This window comes from Falco biarmicus, chromosome 8, assembly GCF_023638135.1.
Source record: "Falco biarmicus isolate bFalBia1 chromosome 8, bFalBia1.pri, whole genome shotgun sequence".
Taxonomy (NCBI): domain Eukaryota; kingdom Metazoa; phylum Chordata; class Aves; order Falconiformes; family Falconidae; genus Falco; species Falco biarmicus.
In genome coordinates this window covers 31,990,042-32,015,597 of record NC_079295.1, presented here as the reverse complement: position 1 = coordinate 32,015,597, position 25,556 = coordinate 31,990,042, and the positions used below count along the sequence as shown (strand labels likewise).

The 25,556-nt window shown below is 40.5% G+C and overlaps 1 protein-coding gene across 1 annotated transcript; it reads right to left on the bottom strand.

Moving 5' to 3' along the window:
* Positions 1–1,364: 1,364 nt before the first annotated feature.
* Positions 1,365–22,850, bottom strand: SEC22A (SEC22 homolog A, vesicle trafficking protein). The gene is made up of 8 exons (XM_056348489.1): positions 22,706–22,850; positions 19,339–19,564; positions 16,965–17,166; positions 14,868–15,031; positions 13,374–13,568; positions 8,639–8,757; positions 5,926–5,991; positions 1,365–2,382 (listed from the first exon to the last, which is right to left on the bottom strand). The coding sequence occupies exons 3-8, from the start codon at positions 17,144–17,146 to the stop codon at positions 2,182–2,184; spliced, it is 927 nt and encodes a 308-aa protein (XP_056204464.1). The 5' UTR covers positions 17,147–17,166; positions 19,339–19,564; positions 22,706–22,850; the 3' UTR covers positions 1,365–2,181.
* Between the last annotated feature and the right edge of the window lie 2,706 nt (positions 22,851–25,556).

The following is a 25,556-nucleotide window of genomic DNA, read 5'->3' as shown; positions in this document are numbered from 1 at the left end:
TCAGAGAAATCAAGATTCTCTGCCAACACAAACTGAAAAAATGACACAAGAGAAAATCCTTCACGTGCACGACAGCCTGAATTAAAAACTAGGCAGTACTTCAGGCATTCATAGCAGCTTCCCCTCCTATCAATGGAGGTGAAGTGAAAAGATCGGTGTAAGGATGCTTCCAGACTTTGTAAGCATGACAAAACCTGTTTTTATACTTAAAACATGAATAGCTATATTTTTTAATCATTGACTTAAAATAGTAGACTGCTTTTCACCTTTTCTGATGTCCAGAGTTCAGAAAGGTGAACTGAATGCTAATACGAGCAAACTTCTTGGTTCTAAACAAAGGCTGTTCACTGTTCTGGATTTTTAAAACATTTGTCATGTAAACTTTTCCTAAAATTCTTGTATGCTTCAGTCCAGTCCTCCACTTTACCTTTTCCCCATCTTCTGGATTCCCAAAACAAAAGCACTCCATGTTCATGAATGCCTTCTTCTTCTCTGCCTCAAAGTGGGGAGAGAAGAGTACTAACTGCAAAGCACATCACCTCCAACACCCATCTCTGAGCCTGCACACCAAGGGATCTTCAAGGTCTTGATCTCAGACATCAGTCCGAGACAGACATCATGAAGAATACAATACATATTGCTCCTGTTCGCTTTGGATTACATATTCATTCTCTCGGGTTTATTATGCATCGTTTTGTTGACTAATACCACTTATATAAAAAGAAAAGAAACTATCTAGCTCCATTCTTCTTGGTCATAATCTGACGCTAAATAATTTACAGAAACACACAACATTTTGGTATGAAGTGCCCAAAAATATTTGGCCAGAGCAACACCTCATAGCACAGCAAAGCTCTGCCAATCCCCAAATCCAACAACACGCGCAGCATGGCAACCTTCCTGCCATTAAAGCTTGCTTTTCTCCCCCCACCCTCCAGCATTTCAGTGAACCTTTACATTATTCCAGGTCACGTATAAAAAAACCCTATCAATATCTATCTATTTGTGTGTTACGAAACATCATAAATAACTGTCACATCATTGTAAAGAAAGCCAGTGTAACTGATGGTGGTCTGTAAGGCTGCTGTTCTATTTTCTAAGTGTTTGGGGTTTGCTAGTTGATCCATCGACTTCGGGAATATACAACTGTTCTCCCAAACACAAGTCTAGATCAAGACTGTTCTACCCCAGCACAAAACCACCCAACCCATAAAGCCAGAAGAACAAACAAAATCCCTTGTCTTTTCTTGTTTAAGCTAATCAGACTGATTTATTGTTTTCCTGTCACCAGTTGTTTATCTCAGGTTTGAGCTAATTATTCATTCATTTCTAGGAGTATATAAAAAGGACAACAGTCCAACAAGTGCGAGTCACTCCATTTACTCACCGATCCATTTCCTTTCAACCTTTTCAGAGTTCAAACACAGGAAACGTGCAAAAAACCTGGGTTAAGTGGCAAAACATTTTGAACAATTACTAAAAAGAAACCCCATCCACATAGATCACTTTCAGAGGACAATTAAAAAGAAATCATAAATGAACAAATGTTAAAGTATTTATAGCACTAGACAGAGGGCCACAGGTGCCAGAAAGCTGATCCCCAGAAACGGAGTTTCCAGGTTACATTTTAATTAAAAAAACCATTAACATAAATGTCAATGTGAAACAACACATTGCAAAATTTAGTATCTTACATATTCCAAATCTAGTTTGCTAATATGCAATAATATAATTATTATTTTTATTTATTTAGCCTACCCCCTACTGCCTCACAAAGGCAAAACAGCTTTTGGAAGTGAAGAGCTTGTATGATATGCAGAACATACACTCTATACATTCCTTCCATTAACATACTTTCAAATGAAGCTTTTTTACGCCACCAGTCAAATTCCCCAAACTTGGTGTCCCTACATATGTTTTTACTGCATGGATATAATCCATTTTCCTCCTCTAGTCCCATACTCTTCTGTGTCCTTCTTTAAAAAAAAAATAATAAAAATTTAACCTTCAAGTGAAAAATGTCCACAGACATCTTACATTGCTTTATTTAAAAAAAAAAAAAAAGAAAAAAGAAAAAAAAAGCGCCTCATCCAGACAGCTGCTTCTTTTGGAGAACAGCTTTACATTCCTGAGAGTGAGTAACTGTTGGAACAAGACTGCCTCTAAATGTTCCAGGACTTGTCACACATTGTAATCAGGGGACTTTCCCTGTGGTTGTCGCAGTCGAATTTGTAAGGTAGAAAATGCTCCCACAGTCACATGAAAGAAGAGCTGCCACAGGTTGCGCAGTTCATACAGATACATGTTACACAGGCAAATTAGCCCAAAAGTCAGGAAGGATTTGGCATTTCTCCAGCCGGTGTAGTATACAAACAGGTAACACTGTCAGGGAAAAAAAAAAAAAAAGGAATCGGATTACCACATGGAAAATAACTTCCACTCAAGAAACACTATCTGGTCATTGAGAAATTACAAACTCAAACCAAGTGAAAGTCTAAATCAAACACGTAAGAACGGTATCAATTTAGCAGTCACGGAAGGGCAAAAAGTACCTGACATCAATAGAAGGTTACAGTTTGCTTCCATTAAACCCCCTCTGAGAACGATTCTCCTGTAATAATTGATTACAACCTGCAATAACGAGTGGCCCATGACAAAGGAAAGTGGATGTTCTTGGCAATCTCTGGTCAAAAGACACTCTGTGCTATCCAAGCAATGGAGAGGGAACAAGAGCCAGTGTCAAGTCTTCAGGCAAAGCCATGGGAAGGACAGGGAATACACCAGGGCCCTGCAGCCGGGAACGCTCGGCGCAAGGCAGCCCCCGGACACCAACCCACTGTCCTGCAAGGGTTAACACAGAGGATTAACCGGGAGATGCAGAGAATACCCACTGCCCTTTTTCAGCTGATGCAAGATGGATCAGATTTGGAAAGAACCACGCAACATCTCTCCTGCAACCCTACCACACTTTAAGGGTCAGTTCCTGCATGCTGTGGTGCTGCACGGAGCGTCAGGCCTGCCCACGGCTCCCTGCTCTGCCTCCTTCCTACGGCAACTGGAAATCTGTTCAAGCCTCATGCCTCAGTTTTCACCTCTAAAGGACACAGATTTTACGGAGGCATTATTTTTACCTCTGCTATTGTTCAAACAACCTCCTTGACTTCTACAAAAAGAATTGTTTGCCCCCCTCTGGATTCTAGTAATTTTTTCTGTGCTTCAAGGCAGATGACAACGTCACTTGGGCTTACTTTATATTCCCAATCTGTTCCCAGTGGATATATAACCATGCTCACACCATTTTTTTAACAGTACCCATCATCAGATTATCTAAGTGTCATTTCTGTTCTCCTAGGGCATTTGCCACATTTTATCAATCAGAGAACCTCTACTTATTTTTCATGTTCCTCAAAAAAGGGCCAAAGCACTGTACATTTGTAACCCACCAAAGCAATTTATTGAGGTTACTTTACATTCTATTCAAAACTCAACCACTTTCTCATAAAACATACATTTCTACTGTAAGTGTGGCTGAGATGAACAAAACTACTTGTAATTTCTGGGTATCTTCAGATAGGTGAGTACTGACAGTAAGATTTGTATGCCCTTCATTTAAAGCAAAGTAAAACTAGAAATAAGTCATCCACGTGCTTCAGTATTTAGATGCAATTCCTCTGAATCTGCTTGGCCATTTTGAGCACAGCAAATACAACCTACTTGTGCTGACAGTTTTAGAAATCATATCTAAAAGAGCGATTAGTTGCTACCAGTATCTCAGCAATAAGAATTTAGATAATTTCTTAGCATCATTGCCTCCACTGACAACATATGAAAAGTGTAACTGCTTCCAAGATTAAAATAAGGGTCAGGATACGCTTCATCAAAATGATTAATAAATATGAAGGATTTAAAACTCAAAATACTATAGAAGTTTAAAAATGTTACTGCAAAATGACATTGAATGACTGTGGTTTTCACTGAAGATCTGTTTTAAATGAATTCTGAGGCTTATCTTTTCATTAGTCTAGGTCTGAGATGCTAGAAGATTTGCCACTCACAAAACAGAGCACCAGTCAAAAGGCCAAACACTGTGGTTTTAACACCTTACTATAACAAGCACTATTATGAAATTCCTGAGGGGCTTTTTTCCTCTGTTGAAGGGAAGTGTTAGCATGGCAATTACTGAGCATTGTGGGTTTGTTGGGTTTTTTTGGGGTTTTTTTTTTACACAGAAGGCTCCTCTGGGCTACTTCAGAAAAGTACTTTTGACTTTTTTTTTTAATAAACGTTAAGAAATGACTGAAGGCTCAGATCCTGACACTTTGCACGTCAGGTACAACTAAGACAGTTGTTACTTCTGTACATTTTCTTTTTCAGAAGAGACTAGAAAGCATGGAGAAACGCTAGACATGTCATCAAGCCTAAAACATCATAAGCCATGTAAGTCCCGTTTTTTCCCTGCACACCTAGGTTACAAACATTTTCTTGGAAACCAGAAACACGCTGCTATGTTGTCATTAACTGAACAAGACGACACAGTACGATGGACGCCTTGTGGGTGAATGACAATGAAATGTGCTGCCATGTAACATACAGAATTTATCTTCCAAACCCCTAAGTGTGGCAAAGAACATCAGAACATGCCAGATGAACTGACAGCCCTCTCAGTTCTGAAAACTGACCAATTACATATTGCAGGAATGATGCCAGAGGGTGTGGAACAAGAGACTCAACAGACACATTTTGAATATTAAGAAAAAGCTTACATTCCAAGCTGCACGGACTCTGTCTTTAAAACAGCTCTATTCAAGTCAGACAGTGGCAAGAAGACCTATGTCCTTGTGTCTCGATGCACAGACATGAATACTTTATAAAGAGTAAGGTTTCTAATTTGGGAGAGGAGGGAAGAATGTATATTTTTCACACAAAAAAAGAATGGACGTGCTCCACCTTATCTGATACGGAACAGATTGTTGACAGGGAAAATTACCACCAACCTGAAGAATTATTTAAGGCGGAAGCTGATGAAAAGCCAACAAGTGTACTGTGACATTTTGCTAGATATGAGTTATAGAGAACGGAGATTACAGGTAACCTGGACAGAAGGCTGACTGATAGAAAGGCTGAAAGAAAAAGTAAAATCCTGAGACGTTATTTTATTTTATGGTCTGACACTGTACTAAACATTGGCACATGGAAACATGTAGAAACTGCATACTCCACAAGTGCAAGGGATTAAAAGTCAAAAGAATTATAGTAACAGGAATTGAGCATGACAGACGTTATAGTCATGGCTAAACGTTAACAGCAGTGTCACTGAATGACAAATGCCAACGGGCACCAGAATACTTTGCTACAAATTATATAGGAAAGTCAAATTCAAATGCAGAAATGGAAAACCTACAGACACGAAATGCAAAGTGAAATATCAGACCGGTGAGGGAAAACATAGTGGAAAGCAGCTGAAAGCTTTGAAAACGAAGGAGATGCACAATAATGGACAAAGTGAGGAAAATTCTCGGGTGTAGTGCCTAGGTATTACTGTATTTACTTCAAATCTTCCCAAAGGAAAGATGCAGTAAGGCATTTGTTCAGATGGTTACGTTTACTTGCACAACGAAACTACTACTTTAAATAAATTATATAACCTCTACTGCTTGTGACTTTAGAGATAAATTGTAAGCTCCAGATAAAAAAGTACACCAAATCTCTTCATCAACTAACTGCAGAAAAATGCCAGTAAACAGAAGCTCTCTGGATCAATCTACTGTATGATAGTTCATGATTAATGAAACAGAACAACAGAGCAGAAATTATTTTTATAACCGCCCTATTCAAGTATCTGTGACATTTAAGAAAACATGATGACATTTATGCATGACTGGGTAATGTTTCTAAAATCTAGTGAATTATGCAAGCAGGACTCACCTGGTACAAACAGGCTGCTGTTCCAAGAAAAAATGCAATAACATAACTGAAATCTTCACCTTCATTCTGTGAAAATAAGACAAAAAGCCATGCTTTACAATGTTTCAGTGAAATACCAGATATTTACAGTATGAAAGTTTTCATTATTGTGTGTTAAAGTAGTCTCAAATGGAGATTTATAATAATTCCTATGCTACGCTAAGCCAGAAGAGTTAGCACTAATCATTGCTTCCTTCTGCATCTGGAAAAAACCCACCGTAATCTGGAATCTGACCAAAACGTTTGTTCACAACAGACAGCTAATGCTGAGATTTTCAAAAGCCTGAAAGGAAGTCCATCTCTAACACTGGATACTTACCTCCTCCGGGTGCCCGTACAGATTCAAGTGTAAACACGGGTAACTAACTACCTTTGCTACCCATTTGGCAGCACCGTGCCCTCCTCCGGCCTCGCAAAGCGGAGGCGCTGGCAGGCAAATGCGGGGGCTGGCCACCAGGGGGCGGCAGCGCCCCACACCGGCGGCCAGGGAGGCCGCTGGAAAAGGACGTTTTCTTGAAGGAAAAGATGGAAAAATGTACTTGAGGCGATAGATCTTTCTACACGCTGTGTTTAAAAAACAAAACAACAAATTCCTTCGAACTTATTCAAACGGGTGGTTATAGTTTCTATAGAGCCGAGCAGAAGAAATTTACACGCTCAGTGATTATTCTAACTGCATTTCAAACAAACATCTGCAACAATCAAAAATTTTCCCAGGAAAACAATGGGCACTCATGCAAATGTTCTTCCTGGAAAGCAAATACCATTGTGAGAAGGTGGTCCATTGGAACTAGCAGTTGTTTCTGCTCAGAGAATGTTCACGGTGAAGCATTTCCATCTGCTTTGCGGACTAGGAAAGTTACCTGCACATGAAAACCTTACCCACACAACGCAGCACGCTCCCAAACCGTATGTAAATCTCTGCCTCCGTGCTGCTGTGTATTTGCTGAAGTATAGCTACAGACTGTAACAGAGTTTTGCTAACATCAAAATAAAAACACTGATTATAAAAGGAAACACTAATTCAGAGAGAAGCTTTGGAAGGACTTCTCAGAAGTTCCACTAATCACATTTTGGATTATTTCTCCCTAAACCTTGTGGATTTTTCCATAACCGAGTAAATTAAGAGAAATTTTAATGGATTTCTAGTGTGCCTCGTTTGTCAGAAATGAAAAAATACCTTCCATCTGTACTGCCATCTATTACCTCCAGAAGCAATAACATATAGAATAAAATTAACTGGCTGCCCTATCATCACTTAAATTGGTTCACCTGACACTGGCATTCCTTCTTAAAAAAATCATCTGTGGGAAGGTAAAAAACCAAGTTCTAGGAACATTTGACTAAGTGGTAGAAATCTCTTCAGTATTATTTTGTACTACAGTGTACTTTAAATTAATTCCTATTTATAAACTGAGAGAATTGTGCATAACAGAAAAATCTAAGCAGACATGTATGTTCACTATTTCATTCTTGGTTTTTCTTTAAAAAAACAATCAAAACCAACTCAAAAGAAAGGCCTAGCATGGCACACTTTCATTAACCCTGTTCATCTATTCATTAGTCTTCAGGAAACGCTGAGACCTCAAACATTACTGTTTTATTAAATCTCTTCCATATATCAATAATCATGTAAGACAACTGGAATACAGGTAACCTTCCTTACCTTACTTGCCTAAAAAAACCATTGTAACTGCAACACTTTTGATACCTAAAGTCCAGATATCTCTCTGAATAAAAAGACTATCTATCAGCCAAGATGGAGGATTCCTATTTTCTTCCAGAAAACTTCCACAGGGTTTTTAGTGTGTACCTCCATCACCACAACAGTAGAGCCATTTAATGCTCTCTTTTTTTTTTTTTGGTGGTAACAGACATGAACTTTCTGTGTGCGCTTGCAAGCACTACCCGCGTATCCATTTGAATTGCCTGAAAACATTAACCACCATTATGTTCACTGTAGCAATGAGAATACAACTAGCACAAGAAATGGAAGAGAAAGAAACTCAAAAGGCTATAGGGAGGGTCAGAGCAGAGCGCTCACATAAACAAATAAATGTCTGTTGGGAAGGTTTTTTGGTGAAGGATGCGGTGGTGTTTTTGGGGGTGGGTTAGAAGAAATCACTTGACAGTCTCCCTTATACTGATCCTTTCAGCACACAAGAGAAATAAGTATCCTACTTTAAAAAGTTTATTAAAAACAAATAAACAAAAACTAAACCAAGTTTCTAAAAAACAATTTTACAAAAGCTATTTAAAGATCCCTGCTCTGCGGACCTTTCAAAAAAATTGGCCAGATTTTCAAAGCTGTTCATCATTCTTCTCAAGTGTTTTTAAATAACATCTATTAAAATTAAACGTCTCATACCCTAGCATAAATTTAGAAAACAGAACATTATGTTCACATACTCAGTGCTACCAAGGTACCTAGGGAAGGAGTCAGCCACCCACCTTCTACTGCTTTTGAAACTCAGTCTCAATGAACGATGCATCACACTTGAGAAGGATGCACAGATAACAGACAATATAGGTTTCATAAACGGAGGTCTGACCTCACAAACAGTATTTCTGAAAATAAAATTGGCAAGACTTTGTTCACGTTGTAAGCATCTTCTAAGGTGATATTATCATTGCTATGATGTGTAACTCTTAAATTCATAAACATGTACAATACCTGGAGAAGACTTTCTATGGCATGAAAGCCACGAATTAAATTCAAAGCCCCACATAACAGACTAAGCACAAATGAGACAATCCCTGGCAGAGTCACAGGTTCCAGACGCTGATGAGGAGCTACAAAGCAAAAGATCAAAAAAAGATATCAAAAGGTCAAAGCAATGTCTTTAGAAATTTAGTAAAATAATAATCTCATTTTTCAGTGGCTTCTAGCTCAATAAGGGATCACTGAAGCAAACCACAAAATGCCAATCCTTTTTTCTAAAAAGGAGAAGCATTTTAAATATTTCAATACAAGCTTTAACAGAAACTGTACTTTCCTTCAATTCACATATATAATTCTTTTCTTGTATTTAGTCTTTAACTCAATACTTTCAGTTTAGCCAGTACGGTACTGAAAGCTGCCCAAACATGCCAGGAAATCAATGGCGAATGACACACTTGCTAGTGAAATTTGTCCGCAATTAGTAGCCAGGTAATAAGTCAGTACTTAAGAGCTCCTCTCACAACATCCACTTTAACACTAATGCATTAGCAGAGCTACCGAGACTGATTTAGCTTGTTTGCTGAAGGGAACACCAAGCAAAGCTACCGCGGTCCCTACCTTAAAGAAAATACAGCTAGTGAGTGCTACCAAAGGCACAAATCGAAAGGCCGTTCTGAAACGAAGCAAGTACCTACACAACCTTATACAGACCTTCCAGATAGTGCTTAGAAGTCTCTTACAAAACACATGTTCTTTCCATGCACACCCACTCTTTCGGACTTATCTAGGGTCCTAAGAACGTAACAGTTGTGTATGTTCCTCATTACTGTCGCTTTCCATAATTAAGAACAAATATGAAAAAACAATGCAAAACTCTTAATAGTCTAGGCAACACTGGGAAAACAATGGGACTACTGAGCCATACTGAAATCATTCTGTTCAAATCAACGAAGTGTAAAGATGTGAACAATGAGGTTAATGGACTGAAACATTAATAGAGAGAGGGGTGTCAATCCCAGTTGTTTGCATTGCACAGATCCAGAAAAAGGCTTTCCAGTTTATGAATTACAGAACCTAAAGAAAAAAAATGACAAAAGCTGCTTCATATTGATCAGCAGACAGGACCATCTAATTATAAGTGTGTGATAACTTAAAAATAAACCACAAGACAAGTTCAGTTAATTCATTTGTGCTGAATTTAATAGTGTAATCAGTTGGGTGGCTGTGTTTTTTTTAAAAAAAGCATAACCCCCGTTTAACTCTCAGAGCTTATTACTTTTCTAACTGTAGCACGTATTAGAGGAATACTACCAACAATCATTCAGTTAAGGTTAGACATGCTATTTGCATAGCAAACCATTCTTCTTTAGTGACTCCTAACTGGTGTTAGTTCTGTTTTGCTTTTTTTTAGACCATCTCATCTAGAGAGTGGCAAAAAGCTGAAGGTGTATATGATTGTTTTCAGCCAAAAGTAACTGCATTGCATTAACTGGTGGATAACATCAGTTCACTGCTCCCCGGGCATTCTCATTTTCCCCATGTATCAGTGTAACTTTAAAACATCATGTGTTTAAACAGTATTTAAAATATGTTCTTCTTTGAGAACAACGGGGGGAAACCTAGGGTCCTGTCAGCTGAATCAATACAGTCTATGAAGGATCATAAAGTACTAATTTTTCTCTCTTATTAAAATACGAAAACAAACCCAAAAACTTTAAAGGACATTGCATACCACTACTGATGTCATTAAGTTCTCCAGGGCTTATTAAACTTTAGTGTTACAATAAAGCAACAAGAGTCATTTAAATACAGGAAAAAAAAGGCAGAAGAGTGAAGGAGTGGCAGAGAAGGCAGGGTAAAGGACAGCTGAACTTGAGTCCGTAAATACATATTCTTAGAAATATGATAACTGCCATATCTAAACCTTTAACACAAACCAAGGATTGAATAAAGCACATTCTGCATCAAAACGCTGACATTTAAATAGAAATTTAAGAAAACTATACAATGTGAGTAACTGCACTACTTGTAAAGATATTTATTTAAAAATGAAATCTAAAAAACCCCAACTCTTCGAGTACACCATCAGGCAAAAAGTAGCTTTGATTTTACAACTGTTCCTTTATCAAAAAACCTTCAGAAAACAGTAAATTTATCTTAACCTGAAGCATAGCACATCAGCATGTTGTCACCCTATTTCTAATGCCTGCCAACACCTACATCCACTTCTGAAGCAAAATTCTATCCATAATCTGCACACTTTATTTTTCACACATTAATGATTACCCCTATCCCTCACTACACAGCAGAACTTTCACTAAGGGAAAAGGGCTGCTATTTTCAATTACTTTAACAATACACGAGGCCTGGACGCTAGACCTTGGATACATATCCAATTACAATTATAAGCAAGTAACAGACAGTGCTCCATCAGCATCCTTAAATTCTGCTATTCTGTGTAAAAAACAAGATTTGTGTCTACCTAACTTCAGAACTCTGCATGCTATCCAACTTGACTTAACATACTTAATTCACTTAAAACAAGAAATATTTTTAACAGGCAAGCACATTCAGGAAATGGCACTAGGCAAACCATCTCTTTTAGTGAGAATTTGTTCTTAGAACAAAGGAGAAACTTTGCAGTCTAGCCAACTGAGTGGGTAGCAAACATCCAGAGAAAGTTCTTTTCAAGGGTGGAGAGAAGCAATGAATGTGAAGAACTCCAAAACTATTAGCAGACTTGCTAAAAAAGACACTTATTCAATAACATCCCAAATTTGAAGAGCTGAGGAAGGAGCAAAGTGCAAACCTCTCATAATGCACAGCCCTTTGATGGTGAGTTTCTGTAACAATTCAAGGAAGTGGATAACCGAACAGAGAGATCTACGGAATTCAGAGGAAGAAGAAAGTTAAAAGTAACTTAGAGAGGGAAAACCCCCAAAGAAAGTTGACATGGAAAGAAAAGACACACAATTGCTTCTGTAAGACAGGTTGTGGAGAGGTAGGTGAAAAAAAATTGGAAGATCATTTGCCAATTATTGTTTAATTTCATTTTATAGTAAAAATGGAAATGGTCCTTACACATTTTAATTTAGGCCCATATGGTCTTCCAACACTTTTACTCAGAAAAGTGATGAAAGCCTCATCTCCTACTATATGGACAACTTAAAAATACAGCCAATTCTGACACAGGCCAAATTCTCTCATGCATACTGTTTTTCCCAATTGCAGGAAGTTTGAATCTAGACAATTTTCAGAGTTAACCAGTTGCCACTTCTGCCACCATAACCTTTTCCACAATCCAGGACTGAACTAGAACATCAAGAGGTAATGGCAACGTAAGCATCACAAGTGGCAAAAGAATGGTATCACAGCATCACAAACCTTTAAAAACACCCCACACATATAAGCAGCAGACGATTAACGGTATGTACAGTGCTGCTTAAAAGATTTCACTCTTCTAAACAATTTAAATATCTTCACACTTTTATCAATTTTTCAGAATCTCTCTCTAACACTGCTAAATTGCGACTACAAAGACGTAGTTTCAGCTGTTTCCACGCTGCCCCACAGCGCCTAGAATTCTCAGGATCAGGACCAGTACAGATGGGGGCACCCTAGCGGTTTTGTTTGGTTTTCACCTTCAGTAGAAAGTAGTTTTCAATCTTCTACAGGAATCCTGACCGCTAAGTAATTAGGATAATACACCGGCAAAGACACCTTTTCTAGATAGACAGGTAGATGGATACAACAAATGCAGAAAATTAAGCTGATCTCTTATATTACAGTTCTGTAGGAAGTGTTTTGATTTACAATTGCAATTTTCACCCTGCCACTGTAAAGTGAGCAGCATCTGTGCATGTCTGCCCAGGATAACTAGCCTTACAGACAGAGGTACTTTTGGAAAAAAGGGGAAGATACATTAACTAATTAAAATCAACACTCCCTTTTATTCTATTTATCATTTTGCTTCACTAAACTTGGAAGACTGAAATCATGATGACAGTTTCACATGTGGAGTCCACATATTAGCACAAGGACTTGGCGAGTTTTAAGTTTTCTGTCCTGCTGGGAAACATCTAAAGGTGGGTCTCAAACTGATTCACAGCATTCATTTCATAGCACAAACCTTTAACCCAGTTCAACCACACAATGCCATATTTACCTCATACACGAGATAAATTAAAGTTTTAAAAAAATAATGACTACTAAAATGAACGTGGCAAGTAGATACAAAATTGCTATTATTAATATCATACACAAGGCACTTATTTTAGAGAGTACATCTTTTAGCCAGCACAGCTCTTTGGATTTTCACCATCACAGATGCTGCTCCCTCTGGCTGCTCTAACTCCCGACACTATGCTCTTAGCTTATGTCATTGGTTCTCACGTGGCAGAAATAACAAAAATTTTCATAAATCTTAAAAGGTCAGAAAAAGAAAAAAGTTCATCTTGCTAAGTGCTCATCTCCATTTGCTTATTTTCATGCAGATTTTTTTCCCCTTTAATAAAGCAGTCCATTGAATAGATCCATTTCTCCCTCTGAGAGCCTTGGGAAGATACACACTTTGAGCAGAGGACAAAAATAGACATCTAAGCTAAAATACATGTCAGGTCATGGCAGCTTTATGCTTTAAGAACATCATGGCAATAAAGCTTTTTTAAAGGAAAAAATATCAAAGACTAATGCTACTACCCTGCATCTGTCTCATTTACAGATAGAAAAACAAAAGTCTGAAACTTACCTGCAGATATCTTACCAGTACCCTTATATTCCACCGCAGAAAAATGTGCGAACCCATTAGCTGAACCAAGTTCTGACACAGAAATTTGATAAGGTGGTCTCAGTTTGATTTCTGTCTGCATGTCAGCAAGATTCATCTTTGTTGACAAAGAACGTGTGTTGTTATATCTCTGTTTGGTCCTCTGAATGAAATTATCTGGGTAAAATGTAAAATAAAAAGGTATACCCTTATGGACTTCTGTTAATTAAATAATCCAAGACCATGCAGCTTTATATACTACATGCTTCACAAACCGAAATGTATTGTTTTAAATGCTTGTATTTATCTTGGCTTTTTAAATACTATTTCTGTTTTGTGACTAATATATCATGGCCTACTTAATTCCACTGTAAAAAAAATAAAAATTAAGCTCTAGAAATCTAATTACTTAATAACTGTGAATAAACTAATGACTTTTCACTGCATGGGACTGAATGCATTGCTAATACAATGGATTTACTGCACTTATTCTAGCTTTTTCATTAGTTTAATAAATATCTTTATAAAGAAATTAACTCCTACATTCAAGTATAAACTTGAGTATGAAATCTGCTTGCAAAATATTCAGGCAGAGAAAATTAATACCATATTATACAGATATAAAGACTGTAATAGACCTGCATTCTAACTTAACAAGTAGTAGAACAATGAAAGAGTTCGGGGGGGGGGGGGGGGGGGGAGGAGGGAGAAAGAAAGAAAGGAAAAAAGTGTTCATAGAAATCTTCATAAAGACAACAATGTTATACAGAAATTGTTAAAAATTGCCTGACTGAATTATAGACAGGAATTAACCAACTGCAATATCTTCCCCCATATTTCTAAAATATTTCTGTTTGCTCTAATGCATTTTACAAGAATATTTAAAACAACTGCATAACATACAGTATTAAAGTAACAGATATTAATGGAATCTGTAGCAGCTGTTATCTGATATATATGAGATCAGCTGAATTTGGAGCTTGTATGACAGAAGATTAAAGGCTTCACTATATCATAAAACAAATAAAAATCTCTCCCTTTCATGTACTGAACAAAAATTACAGCACAGCTAAGAGCAAACATGACATTGCAATCTTTTACTTGAGAAACTGACGAAGTTCAATGCCTTTACAGGTTAAGTATTTCAATGGGTACGAAGTCAAACAACTCCTAATATTATTAACTAGGAGAAAACGAGCTCCAGATTTGGTCACACAAGGCTTAAACCAAAACCTACTGGAATGAACAGAAAGATTATAAACAAGTTTAGATAAAACTCTAGTCGCCTAATTTAATGCCCACAGAAGAATTTCATTATTGATTAATGGGCGTTAAATCCAGATTCTAAATACACCTGAAATTATAGCTATAAACTGCCTTGGACATTTTTGTTCTGTGTACATTAAGTTGCACATCTATTTAAATACTTATTTGTCTTAGTGCGAGAATCAAGGGGGGGAAAAAAGTCAGTCTTACCAAACTCTATAAAACAGTATGGTCTGACAGCAGTATTTGTCTTCATCATGTTGTAGGTAGTGATGAACTCTTTCTGAAGCTCATCCAGGAAGCAGAAAGCCAGGACACTGGGATAATTTTCAGTGCACAACATCATATAGCTTACTCCCAGAGAACTTATAAAGCTATAATTGAGACAACAAATTCAAAATTTCAAATTCAAATCCAGGTAATTCGTTGCTTCACTAGTCTGATCTTCTATGCTATAATCAGAAAAGCAAAAACTGCTCTGGGGTAGCAAAGGAATTAATGTTTACTGAGAACTCCAACACTATTCTAGAAGAAAAACAATTTACTTTTAGGCAATGTTGTACATGAACACCACTTTGTATCATCATATGAGAAGCTGTGCTATACACATATGTGTAAGTGTATATATATGTGTGGGTGTGTACACATATGTACACACTCACATACATGGAACAGAAAATAACATAAAGCTTTTGGGCTACAGAAATACAGCAGGTTCATCCCATAACAGCTTTTCATTCATCTCAAATACAAATATGTTATCTGGTGCATCCTGAAAATGCAAAAACTTACCTTCAGATGGGCAGGGGAGGGCAGTTGGCTCTTTCTAAAATAAGTGAGGAAATAAAACTGTTGTGTAGAATATGGTCTCCAAAGAAAGTTACAAGGATAGCCACAGATGGCAAACAGGAATTTAGAAAGGGACAGTTTTCAATATACATATCCCTACTGCATTTAGGTAATTCATTAAACAGAGTTCATGTTTTCATGACACAATTCTCCTCAAAATCTTGATGAATAATTTACACTATTAAAAGTAACCAAAGACAAAACTAATAAAAAAATTTCCTAGGTCTTATGCCTCATTCTTAAGTTTCTCTTGAACTGATCAGTTTAAAAGCCAGCTACATCTGAGGTTTTAAAACACAAAACATAATAAAAAATCGACTGAAAAAATGTAGTCCATGCTGAGGCTCATCCCAAGAAATACAGGAAACTCACATATTATACCAACAGAGAAGGCTGAGCACTTTCTAGGATCATTCAGGTGGTGTGCTTTCCACCGCTGTAACTTCTGCATACTTGCTAGGGGTTAGGATGAAATTACTCACCTCACTGAAAACAGCCTATCTAAATTAGAATCAGAATTTAGCTCGGCTCAAGTGCAACTGAACTACCAACTACACACAGGTGCACCTAGTTACCAATACTCAGGAGAAAGGCTGCATATAAAGAAAAATTCTGAGTATACAATAGATTCAAAGAATTATTTCATGATAATCCAAGTTTCACACTGCCAACAGGGGAAAAAAGACCATCTTCTGAACTATTACTTAATCAGTGTTGCCATAGAGGTAAACTATCAAATTAACTACCTCAAAAAATTTAGGAGAAGTTATTTTAAAAAAAAAGCAAAACACAAAAGCATGAAGAGAAAACAAAAGCACTGTTGTGAAAGTGCTGGATGGAGCGCTAGGATAGGTAGGCTCCACTCAAGACTGCTACACACTACCTCCACACTAGAAATCATTCCCACCCTTCCCACTTCCTCACTCCCTCTGTGCCATATGAAATAATTACTGAGTTATGCTTGGGTTTTAAGACGTATTTTCTCTGAAGTCAACAGAAATCCCGAAGGTACAATAAAAGGGCCTAATTTCATAACATCCTGGCCACAAGTTTTCAGAAATACTGCATTATGAAAGTATTTCAGTACTTTTTTAAAATTTGTGTAGACTAAAATGAGAAAACAAATGAGTATTTGTTGAGCCAGCATGACAGAGAACAAGTCTGGTCATTTGCATGTAAGAAACAACCTTGAAATTTAAAGAAACATTTCTAGTAGGTCAAGGACTTCCTTATTTATAAAAATATTGTCTATTTCAAACTACAACTTCCACCAAAGTCTGAACAGGTTTCAAACCTTTCTACAATTTCTCAATTTCAGATTTCCAATACATGAATATTGCCCAGAATTATTCTTAGTTTCATTAATCATTTCTGATGTGAACTGTTAACTTTTTCACTTACAGACGGACACAACCCAAGACACCACAAACATATATGTATCTAAAAGAGAAGTCTTACTTTATATTATACTGCCCAGTTTTCAGAGTACATCTATCGGGAAGCTGAGAAAGTTTCTTTGAGAGCATTTTGAAATATTTTCTACATTCTTGCATTCCCGTGCTCTGGTCATAATCAGTAGATGCAGACAGTGGGAGTCCATCCCTCACACGGACCACAGAGGCAGACAAAATCATAGACATTGCCAATAGTTAACGACAACCTACAACAAAACACCAATCAGGAAGAATCAGAATTAAGGTAACAGCGAAAACAACAGAGTCAACTGTGATTAATCAAACTTCCCAAGCTGTATACTGGGCTCGCACTTAAAACGGGGCACAGGGAGGGTTTTCAACTATAACTCTGAGTCCGAACTGTCTACCATAAAGCAACAGTACATCTGACATCAGTGTCACGTTTTCAAATATTTTTCTCTGAACTGCCATAAATCCTCACCCAGAGATACCTGTGGAGATTGAAACACTATTATTTAGTACCACTGTAGCACCTGCACCCTTCAAGCTGTGAGTCTTCTCTGTTAGTAAGGCAAGAATTATAGTCTAAATAAACAATCACGATAGCTGGAGAGGAAAAATGTGTACTGTAAAGACCGACCAGATGGAAAAGCAATCCAGGTCTTGATCAAGTAATAATATTAATGTCCTTTCATGAAAATGTGTTACCGAGTACATGCTTAAGTACCCTGACAAACAGAGCCTTAACACAACTTAGATACTGTCCAATAGGAAATCAAAGATCAGGACAGCAAGGAATGTAATCCAGCTCTCCCAGCTCCCAATGGAATTTCTTAAACACGAAATGTCTTTCTTCTTATCTGGGTCTCCATTTTCTTTACATCTGCAAAATGTGTCTATCAGTATTAGGCAAATACTGAGCACGTTGAAATGGTGCTTGCAAAGCCCACGTGCTTTTACAGTATTTAATTTTCAAAACTTAATAATTAAAGCTTTGTGGAGTACATTCATTTAAAAAAGAAAATGTTGTATATTTAAACATTTCTTGATCAGGAGGAGAAAATTTGTAGCAGACATTTAACAGCATAAACACATAGTCTGCAGTCTTTCAAGACTGTACACACATTTTTAAAACCTTCAAGTTCTTCAAACCTCACGTTACATCAGAACATCCAAAAGTTTAGCAAGACGAGCTAAGACGGATTACTTATCTGCTAAGTATCAGTACACAAATTCGTCCTCTTACAAGTGGGCGAACTGCTAGAATTTATATGAAGCCAAAAGCAAACACTTCCTCAACTCTTAACGCTGTTCTCCAGACTCCTACCATATACTACACCTATCACTTAAAGAGATTATGAAAAAAAATAAGACTTTTGCCTCCCTCAGATGATGCTACTCGAGTTCCATACAGTCACAAACTGCAAAAGAAAACAGATTTCTGAATACAGCTGAAATATGCTTTTGCGTACAATACTGACATGTTTACAGCACCTTTCAAACTATGACATTAAGGGTGCTTTACAAGCCTTAGCAACTGAAGGACTGTATTCTGAAAAGTTAGGAATCCAAATCTTCCCCAAATAGCACTGCTTCTTCACAAAAGAGAGGAAATAGCTATTTTTCCCCTGAATTCTCACCTCCCCTATTTCCCACTGCCCAAAGGTTATATATACACCAGGATAGTTATTGAATAATAATCAATATTCAGGTTTTTCAAGGGTATTTGCTCTTCAGAAAAGAGGCATATAATAATGAAAACATTGAAAACATGTTGTAATCTTCAATTTAAGAAATCCAGCTTAATTAGCAGTCACACTTCAACCTGCTTTGAGATGCATCATATTAGCTAAATAAATTCCAAATTAATAACCTCATATTTTACTTGTATAGCATATCAGACTTTCACCAAAGCCATAACAGCAGCAGAAGCCACTGTTGCCTGTAGTCTGCTCAGTACTTTTGGCCTTTTGTCCGGTGCACTTGTTATTTCAGCAGTTCACTACAGAGTGAAGTGCAAAGTGTTTTTGATCACCTGGACACAAAAACAGAAAAAAAAATTACTTCAGGACTTGCTCCACATTAGCTTGCTGGAGTGCATCATTCTAGAAACTAAACCTCTGGCTCTAGAAACTTTTACCTATCTCTAAGTTCATGCGCACGCTCCCAGCAGAACAATTCACATGGAATGCACGTGGCACCCATTTTCTTAACTATGCTGCTAACCATATAACCATGGCAGCAGCTCAAGAGCATGACAAAATTGCAGAGGAGCTTTAAATTGTAATGGTTCTCCAACAATAACCACCTCTGTCACTTGGAACTCAATCCTGAAAGGGACTACCGGGAGCTGTATCAATATAAAACAAAGAACAGTGATGTGCTAGCAAAGTTTAAAATTCCCCTCATTAACTTACTTGCACAAAATGTAATTTCATGGATCTGCATTTCCTCTGATGAAGCAAATAACCTCATTAGCACCTAATGTGAAGAAAGGAACTCCATGTTCTGTTTTAGGAAAAGGCAGTGAATGGAGCAGCACTGCAGAGAAACTCAGAATCCTGTAGCCAGCTCCCAGAAGGAAAAATGGTGTTCTGTTCACTTTTTAAATAATCTTGATGGTTACAGTTCATGTTGAGTTATCTGATGAGATAAGAACAAACAGAAAAAGTTAATAAATGTATTTACTGGCTAACAGTACTCTTCAGCTCTTTTTGTAAGGACATTGGAAAGGCCTGAAGACACCCCAGGGAGATTACTCAAGAGGTACTACAGTAAAAAAAACCTGAATAATAGAAATATTAAAAAGCTTCTGTGTTCTTTAAGCAAAGTTGAGGAAGTCCCATCACTTCAACCATTTAAAATGGGAAAACATGTTATTCATCTGCACAGTATACGAGTAACTCACGGTAACACAACCTTTGACTCTGCATCCCATCATTCATCTCATACATTTAATTAATACATTTCATTAATCTATAATCTCCTCTGATCAGAAACCTGAACACTTCAGGAACATAATACAACACACCACAGCTGTATTTCCAAAGCATGAAGACTTTCAATATTCAATCTAACAATAGTTGCTTTACTCCTGAAACTAACGACAGAGAATGTAAGTATCACTAACAACAGCACCCATGCAGGGACAACAGACAAAGCAAAGGATAAAGAGCCCTTTAGAGGTATTCTTTCAATTTTTATGCCTGTTCTGTATGTAAAAAGTATTTGCATAGATCTAGAACAAACCCAGTTACTTTCTCAAAGGCTCCTACTTTTATTTAGATAAATTAGGCTCTCTAACAGAAAGTAAGCCTCCATTAAAACCTGCCAACTCTCTTAATGTACTATGAAATCACACAAGGAAAAAAATGTGTTTAGCTGAACAGTCTTGAGATCACCAGACAGCCAGAAGTACCATCATCTTAAAAACCCACCCAGTGAAAATGTGTACTTTTTCCTCAGCTTCATAACAACAGAATCAGAAAGCTACCTAAAAAAAAGTCAAGCTAAGGAAAGAAAATCACTTTGGTTGCAAGGTCACACATATGTAATGAGATCTGTAATACACATGCTGTTACAGAATATTCAGCCTTACTTGAAATTGCATTAATACAGAAAAAGAGTTTACTAGATATTCAAAATGGAAGAGCTACTTTACTCAGCTCTGAAAACAGTAAGGCTCTAAAGAAGGAGCGAAGCGATAAATGTGATATAGACTTATACAGGTTGAAATTAAAGAAAGAACATTAAAGATACAGTAGTGTTTTCAGAACTATTTTTAAATGCCTTTTTTAAACATCTACTCAAAAATCCACAAAGTAATTCACCATACCATTACAAATTTCACAGGTTTTCCTCCAAAAATTCTATATCCATCAAACACCTGAAGATGACAGAACACTGCACTTCCACTACCAATGGTCTCTAAATCTATTACAGGTGCAGAGAAATGAACAGGGATTGGGTTCGCGATCTCATTCTATGACAGGACTGAGGAGCATCAAACACAGCCAGCAGGTGTTAGGCTCAGGGGTACCACTGATGGTTCCTCACAAAACACGCAGTTAGCCAGCGGAACTGCTTGTCACAGGATGCTGTCGATGCTAAAATGTTATGTGAAATCTAGAGGCAACTGGAAAAGTTTCACAGGAAAACAACAAGGGTTATTAGAAAGTAAAACACTACCCTTTGCTCAGAAAGATTCCGACCCTCAAACAATCACCAACGTGGAGACTATACCACAGAAGCATCACTCCATGCTTGCACTTTTCTTACATTTCCCTCTGTGTGTCTGCTTCCGGCCCATCTTTACTGATTTCCCCTTACACTGACACTGCAACAACCCTCCCTGCAAACAGGGACTGGGAGAAATCATGGAAAAGAGGAACATGGCGAAAGCTGGCCACAGACAGGTAAGAGTCAAGTGAAATGGCCATTCCGCTGTTACTCCATCCTCCCTAAAGCTGTCCAATTTATCAGACATGTTAACCTCCGCTGCCTTCACAAATCCGAATTATCAGACGCGGCTTCAGTTTCATTTCCTCCCATGAGCTGGAAATCTCAGATGCTGGAAGCCAGAGCCTGTTTTAATGAACTTTTTTTTTAATACATATTCAATTATGTGTGTTTATTCTTGTGTTATGATGGTACTTGATCCTGAGGCAGCATCCGGAAAAGTCCCAGAAAGCGGTACACATTCCAGTCTTTTGTAACGCATTGGTCTTCCAACTTGTGACCTGACAGTAATCATTTTAGACCTATCTGGTATCTTCTCATAACTTTTTTACAAGTGTTTGAAAGTGACCTGTGAATATGGCTTGCTCAGGGTACATCAATTTTTTAAAAAGTCTAGCTTCACAAAAATGGAAAGATTTTAAGTAGATCTAGTGCAATGGCAAGCCTACCCCCCTGTCCCTGCTACCCTCAGCACCAACTTAACCAAGGCGTTCCTTGCCAGGATGCCTGCCCCTCAGGACAACCTTCCATAAAATACAAAATCGGGCAATAGGTGCAAGCTGCACACCTGCTTGATGCAGAATGAAGACACAGTTTCTGTGCCTCCTTCCAGCGTACGTAATAGTGTTGGAAAAGTCACTGTCCCCACTTTTGAGCACGGTGACAGCTGCACTGTGCAGGCAGGAGCCTTTAGTTGTTCCGCTGTACACACTTCAGAAACCCACGTCACAGGGCAAGGCGCCACGGAAGGGCACGAGTGCAGCCACCCTGACAGCACCAGGCCGTAACCCTCCCCGCCGGCCCGCACAACGCCCCGGTGCAGCAGGGAAAGCCGGGTTCCGGGCCGCCAAACTTGACACCAAACGGCTGATGGCCAGGCCGCCCGCCGGGAGCACGCAGATCCCTACGGAGCGACGTTTACCGACAGGCCCCGGGTGCCACCGCTGGCCCCCCGAGCCGGCCCTGCCGCCGCGCCCGGCGCTGCCCGCCCGGCGCCCGCCCGCTGCCCCCCTCACCCCGCACGGTGGCCCCGGCAGGGCGGCGGCCGGCGCGCACAGACACCGGCGACAAGTCGCGTCGCTTCGCGGGACCGGACCCGCGCCCGCCGCAACGGGAGCCCCCCCCACCCCCAACCCGGGCCTGCAGCCCGAAGGGGAAGGCAGGCGGCAGCCGAGACGCCGGCCCGGGGAGACCGGGCAGCCGCAGGGCCCCGCCGCGGCGCCTTCCGCCGTCCCGTCCCTCGCCCCCGCCTCACGCCGGCGGGCCCGGGGCAGCGGGCGGGCCCCGTCGCCTGGCAACGGCGCCGCGGGGAGGGACTCGAACTACCTGGCTCACCGGAGCGGAGCGGCGCGGCGGCACCGGCGCGTAGTGACGGCGGCCGCCTCCCGCCAGGCATTGTGGGTACCGGCCACGTCTGCCCCGCGCCCCCCCGCCCGTCGGCGGCGGCCGTGGCGGAGCGCCCCTCACGTGACGCGGGCGCGGGCGCGCCATTGCTCCGCGGGCGGCGCGGGGCGGGGCCGGGCCGGGGCTGCCGGGGCCGCCGTGTGCCGGGGCTCTGGGCCGGGGCCCGGCCGTTCCCTCGGGGGTGGCTCGAGGCTGCAGGCGGGCCCGGTGCCGCGGCGGAGGCGCCGCTTCGTCAGGCGCGGACGCCCTGAGGGGAGGGGGGCGCCCCCCGCTCCGTGATGGTGGCGCCCCGTCCCGCAGGCCCCCCCGGCCGCTCGCAGCGGGGCTGCCCGGCCAGCCCCCAGCGCCTCCCGGGGCGCCGTGCCCGCAGCCTGCCGGGCGGGCCGTGTGGCCGCTGGCGGAACGGGCCGCCCGGCGCCGCTGCTTCGCACGTCTTCGGCCGGTTCGAAATTGGCCGCGTTCTGAAAGGAACGGGGGCTGGTGACTGCGCTGCTCGCCCTCCCCGCAGCTGTATCGGCCATTTTCCGCCGGTTCAGCGGCGCGGGCGAGGCTGGTGGGCCCGGGCGGTCGCTGCGGCCGAGGCGGGAAGGCCGCGTGCTGCTGGGCTGGGGGCACCAGGGCAAGTGCCCAGCGGCTGGGCTGGCTTCACGCCCTTCCGGACAAATCGGCTGGGCACGTTTCAAAAACGAGTGACAGTACAAAAAAAGAAAGTATGCAAAGCTGATTACCAGTCCCAAAGCGAAGTTCCTATTTTAAAACTACTCTCTTCACCAATACCGTAACTTACTCCCTGTATTGCTCTTCATCCTTAGTGTTTTCCTACGGGTTTAGTCTGTTGGCTCAAACCTCAAAAGCAGCTTATTTCCTTGCTAACACTTTTTAATTTCTCCTTCTGTCTTGTTACTACCTCACTATCCATGTGCTTGTAGCGTTGCAAAGTGTTGGGGGGTAAAGGCGATACATGCACAGTCTGGACTTCTGGGCTCTGCTGAGCTCTGCTCAGGAGCAAGGTAATCGGGAGGATGGCACTGAAGCGTGTTGGCACTTCCCCACCTCAAGTCTGCCTTCTCTGAGCAGCACAAACTATTTATAAAGTGGACACCTATGGCAACCACAGATATACTAGTGGGGTATCGCCTCACTCCCTACCCCTGAGAGCGTGTCTGTGAATGCCAGCGTTCCAGGTGTGGTAAAATGATCTCTTAGATCATACTACCAGGTGTAAGTTGCTATTGCTGGAGACTAACTTTGCCCTTTTTCTTCCGCGTTTCAAGCAAAGTTCACCCAAGCTGAGGAATCAAGCTGTCTGTGTCAAACGAGGCTGTGGCAAGGGGTGCAAGGTTAACTGTGGCTCTGGAGTTCAGCAACACAGGTGGAGGGAAGACTAGCAAAAAGAGAAAAATTGCTTTCAGAGGAGACTCGAGATGGGGAATTGGTGAGGTGAGCAGCTGGGAGACACGGGTGGCGTGGAGATGTGGGAGAGGAAGACAGTGCAGAGGAGCAGAGGGGCCGCTGCAGAACAGGTCACCTGCAGGTGCTTGGTGAGGTAGTTTTTCTCTGAACATAAAAACTCAAGGAAAAAGTGATAACCAGGAGATCACAGGAGAAGACACTTTTCTGAGCTTTCTTCTCACAGTGAAAGCTGATTGCTGGGGGGAACTGCCAAAGATGTGCACCACGAACAAGTCTTGCTTAAGCCCTGTGAGGGATGGAGGGTCTGCATGTTTGAATAAGCCACTTTGCATCTCCAAGTTAGTATCTTGGCCTGTCTGGGAGCAACTCTGTTCCCTGTCAGGCTTCTGTAGAGCTGAGCATGGGAACATCTCAATCCTGACTAACTAGGCACAACGGTAGCATACATTTGGAAGATGATATATTAATCTCAATAATTTCCAGAGAGTCCTTATCCTGTATAAACAGAGTGCAGCGTATTACAAGCTGCTACACAATTTAACAGCTTATGATAGCATCTACTATAATGCTGAGAAGTAGTGATTACTTAATTAGAGGCTGCCTAAAGGTTTGTGATAAGTGCATACGTGTGTAATTTTAATTTTTCTAGTTCTTCTGAACTGTTTATCTTCCAACCCTAAAATTCTCTTGACCTTTTGTAAATGTTTTGAAGGAAAAAAAGATAAGCATTTTGCATTTACATAAACAGTACTTCAAAAATTATATACACACCTATTAGTTAGGACTTACACATTCCTAGGGGAAGAAAACTTAACAGTCTTTATTTTCAGGTGAACCTGGCCCCAAGAGGTTAAATAAATTGCACAAGGTCGCTGAGAGAGGTAGTGGCAGAGTCAGAAGTGGGGTTACAGCTCAGGTGCCTCCAGCTCTCATGGTGAACTTAAATCATACCGGTTATTCAGGAATTTGCATGGCTAACAAGCCAGTTACACTTAAAATAGCTTTTTTTCCTTGTCCCATTGACTCCCCTAAGACACGAAAGCAGTAAAACCTTGTTAGAGGGGCACCACACAGTGAATAAATTAGTGGCAGCTGCAGCCAGAGATAAAACCGAGATTCCTTAAGAAGTAAATCCAGTCAGTGCAAAGGGAAATGACAGCGGAGTAATGTAGGTGTTCCAAAAGGAGGAGGAGAGCTGAGGAGTACGAGACAGAGCATGCAGGATATGGACAGCCTCGGAGGTTGGCACGAGAGCTGGATGGGAAGGACTGGTGCCAAAGAAGTCCAGTGGCGTCAAACCCCTCAGAGATGACAGTGAGGTGCGTTTTCATGAACACAGTGAAATAATGAAGCCATGTGC

What these genes read in the sequence shown, in the direction of transcription:
- SEC22A (XM_056348489.1), bottom strand. Translation starts at nt 17,146, where the DNA reads ATGTCTATGATTTTGTCTGCCTCTGTGGTCCGTGTGAGGGATGGACTC. An exon ending in ATACTGTTTTATAGAGTTTG is followed by an intron (nt 13,569 to 14,867) that starts GTAAGACTGACT and finishes CATTTTACCCAG; the next exon opens with ATAATTTCATTCAGAGGACC. An exon ending in TACTGGTAAGATATCTGCAG is followed by an intron (nt 8,758 to 13,373) that starts GTAAGTTTCAGA and finishes TTTGCTTTGTAG; the next exon opens with CTCCTCATCAGCGTCTGGAA.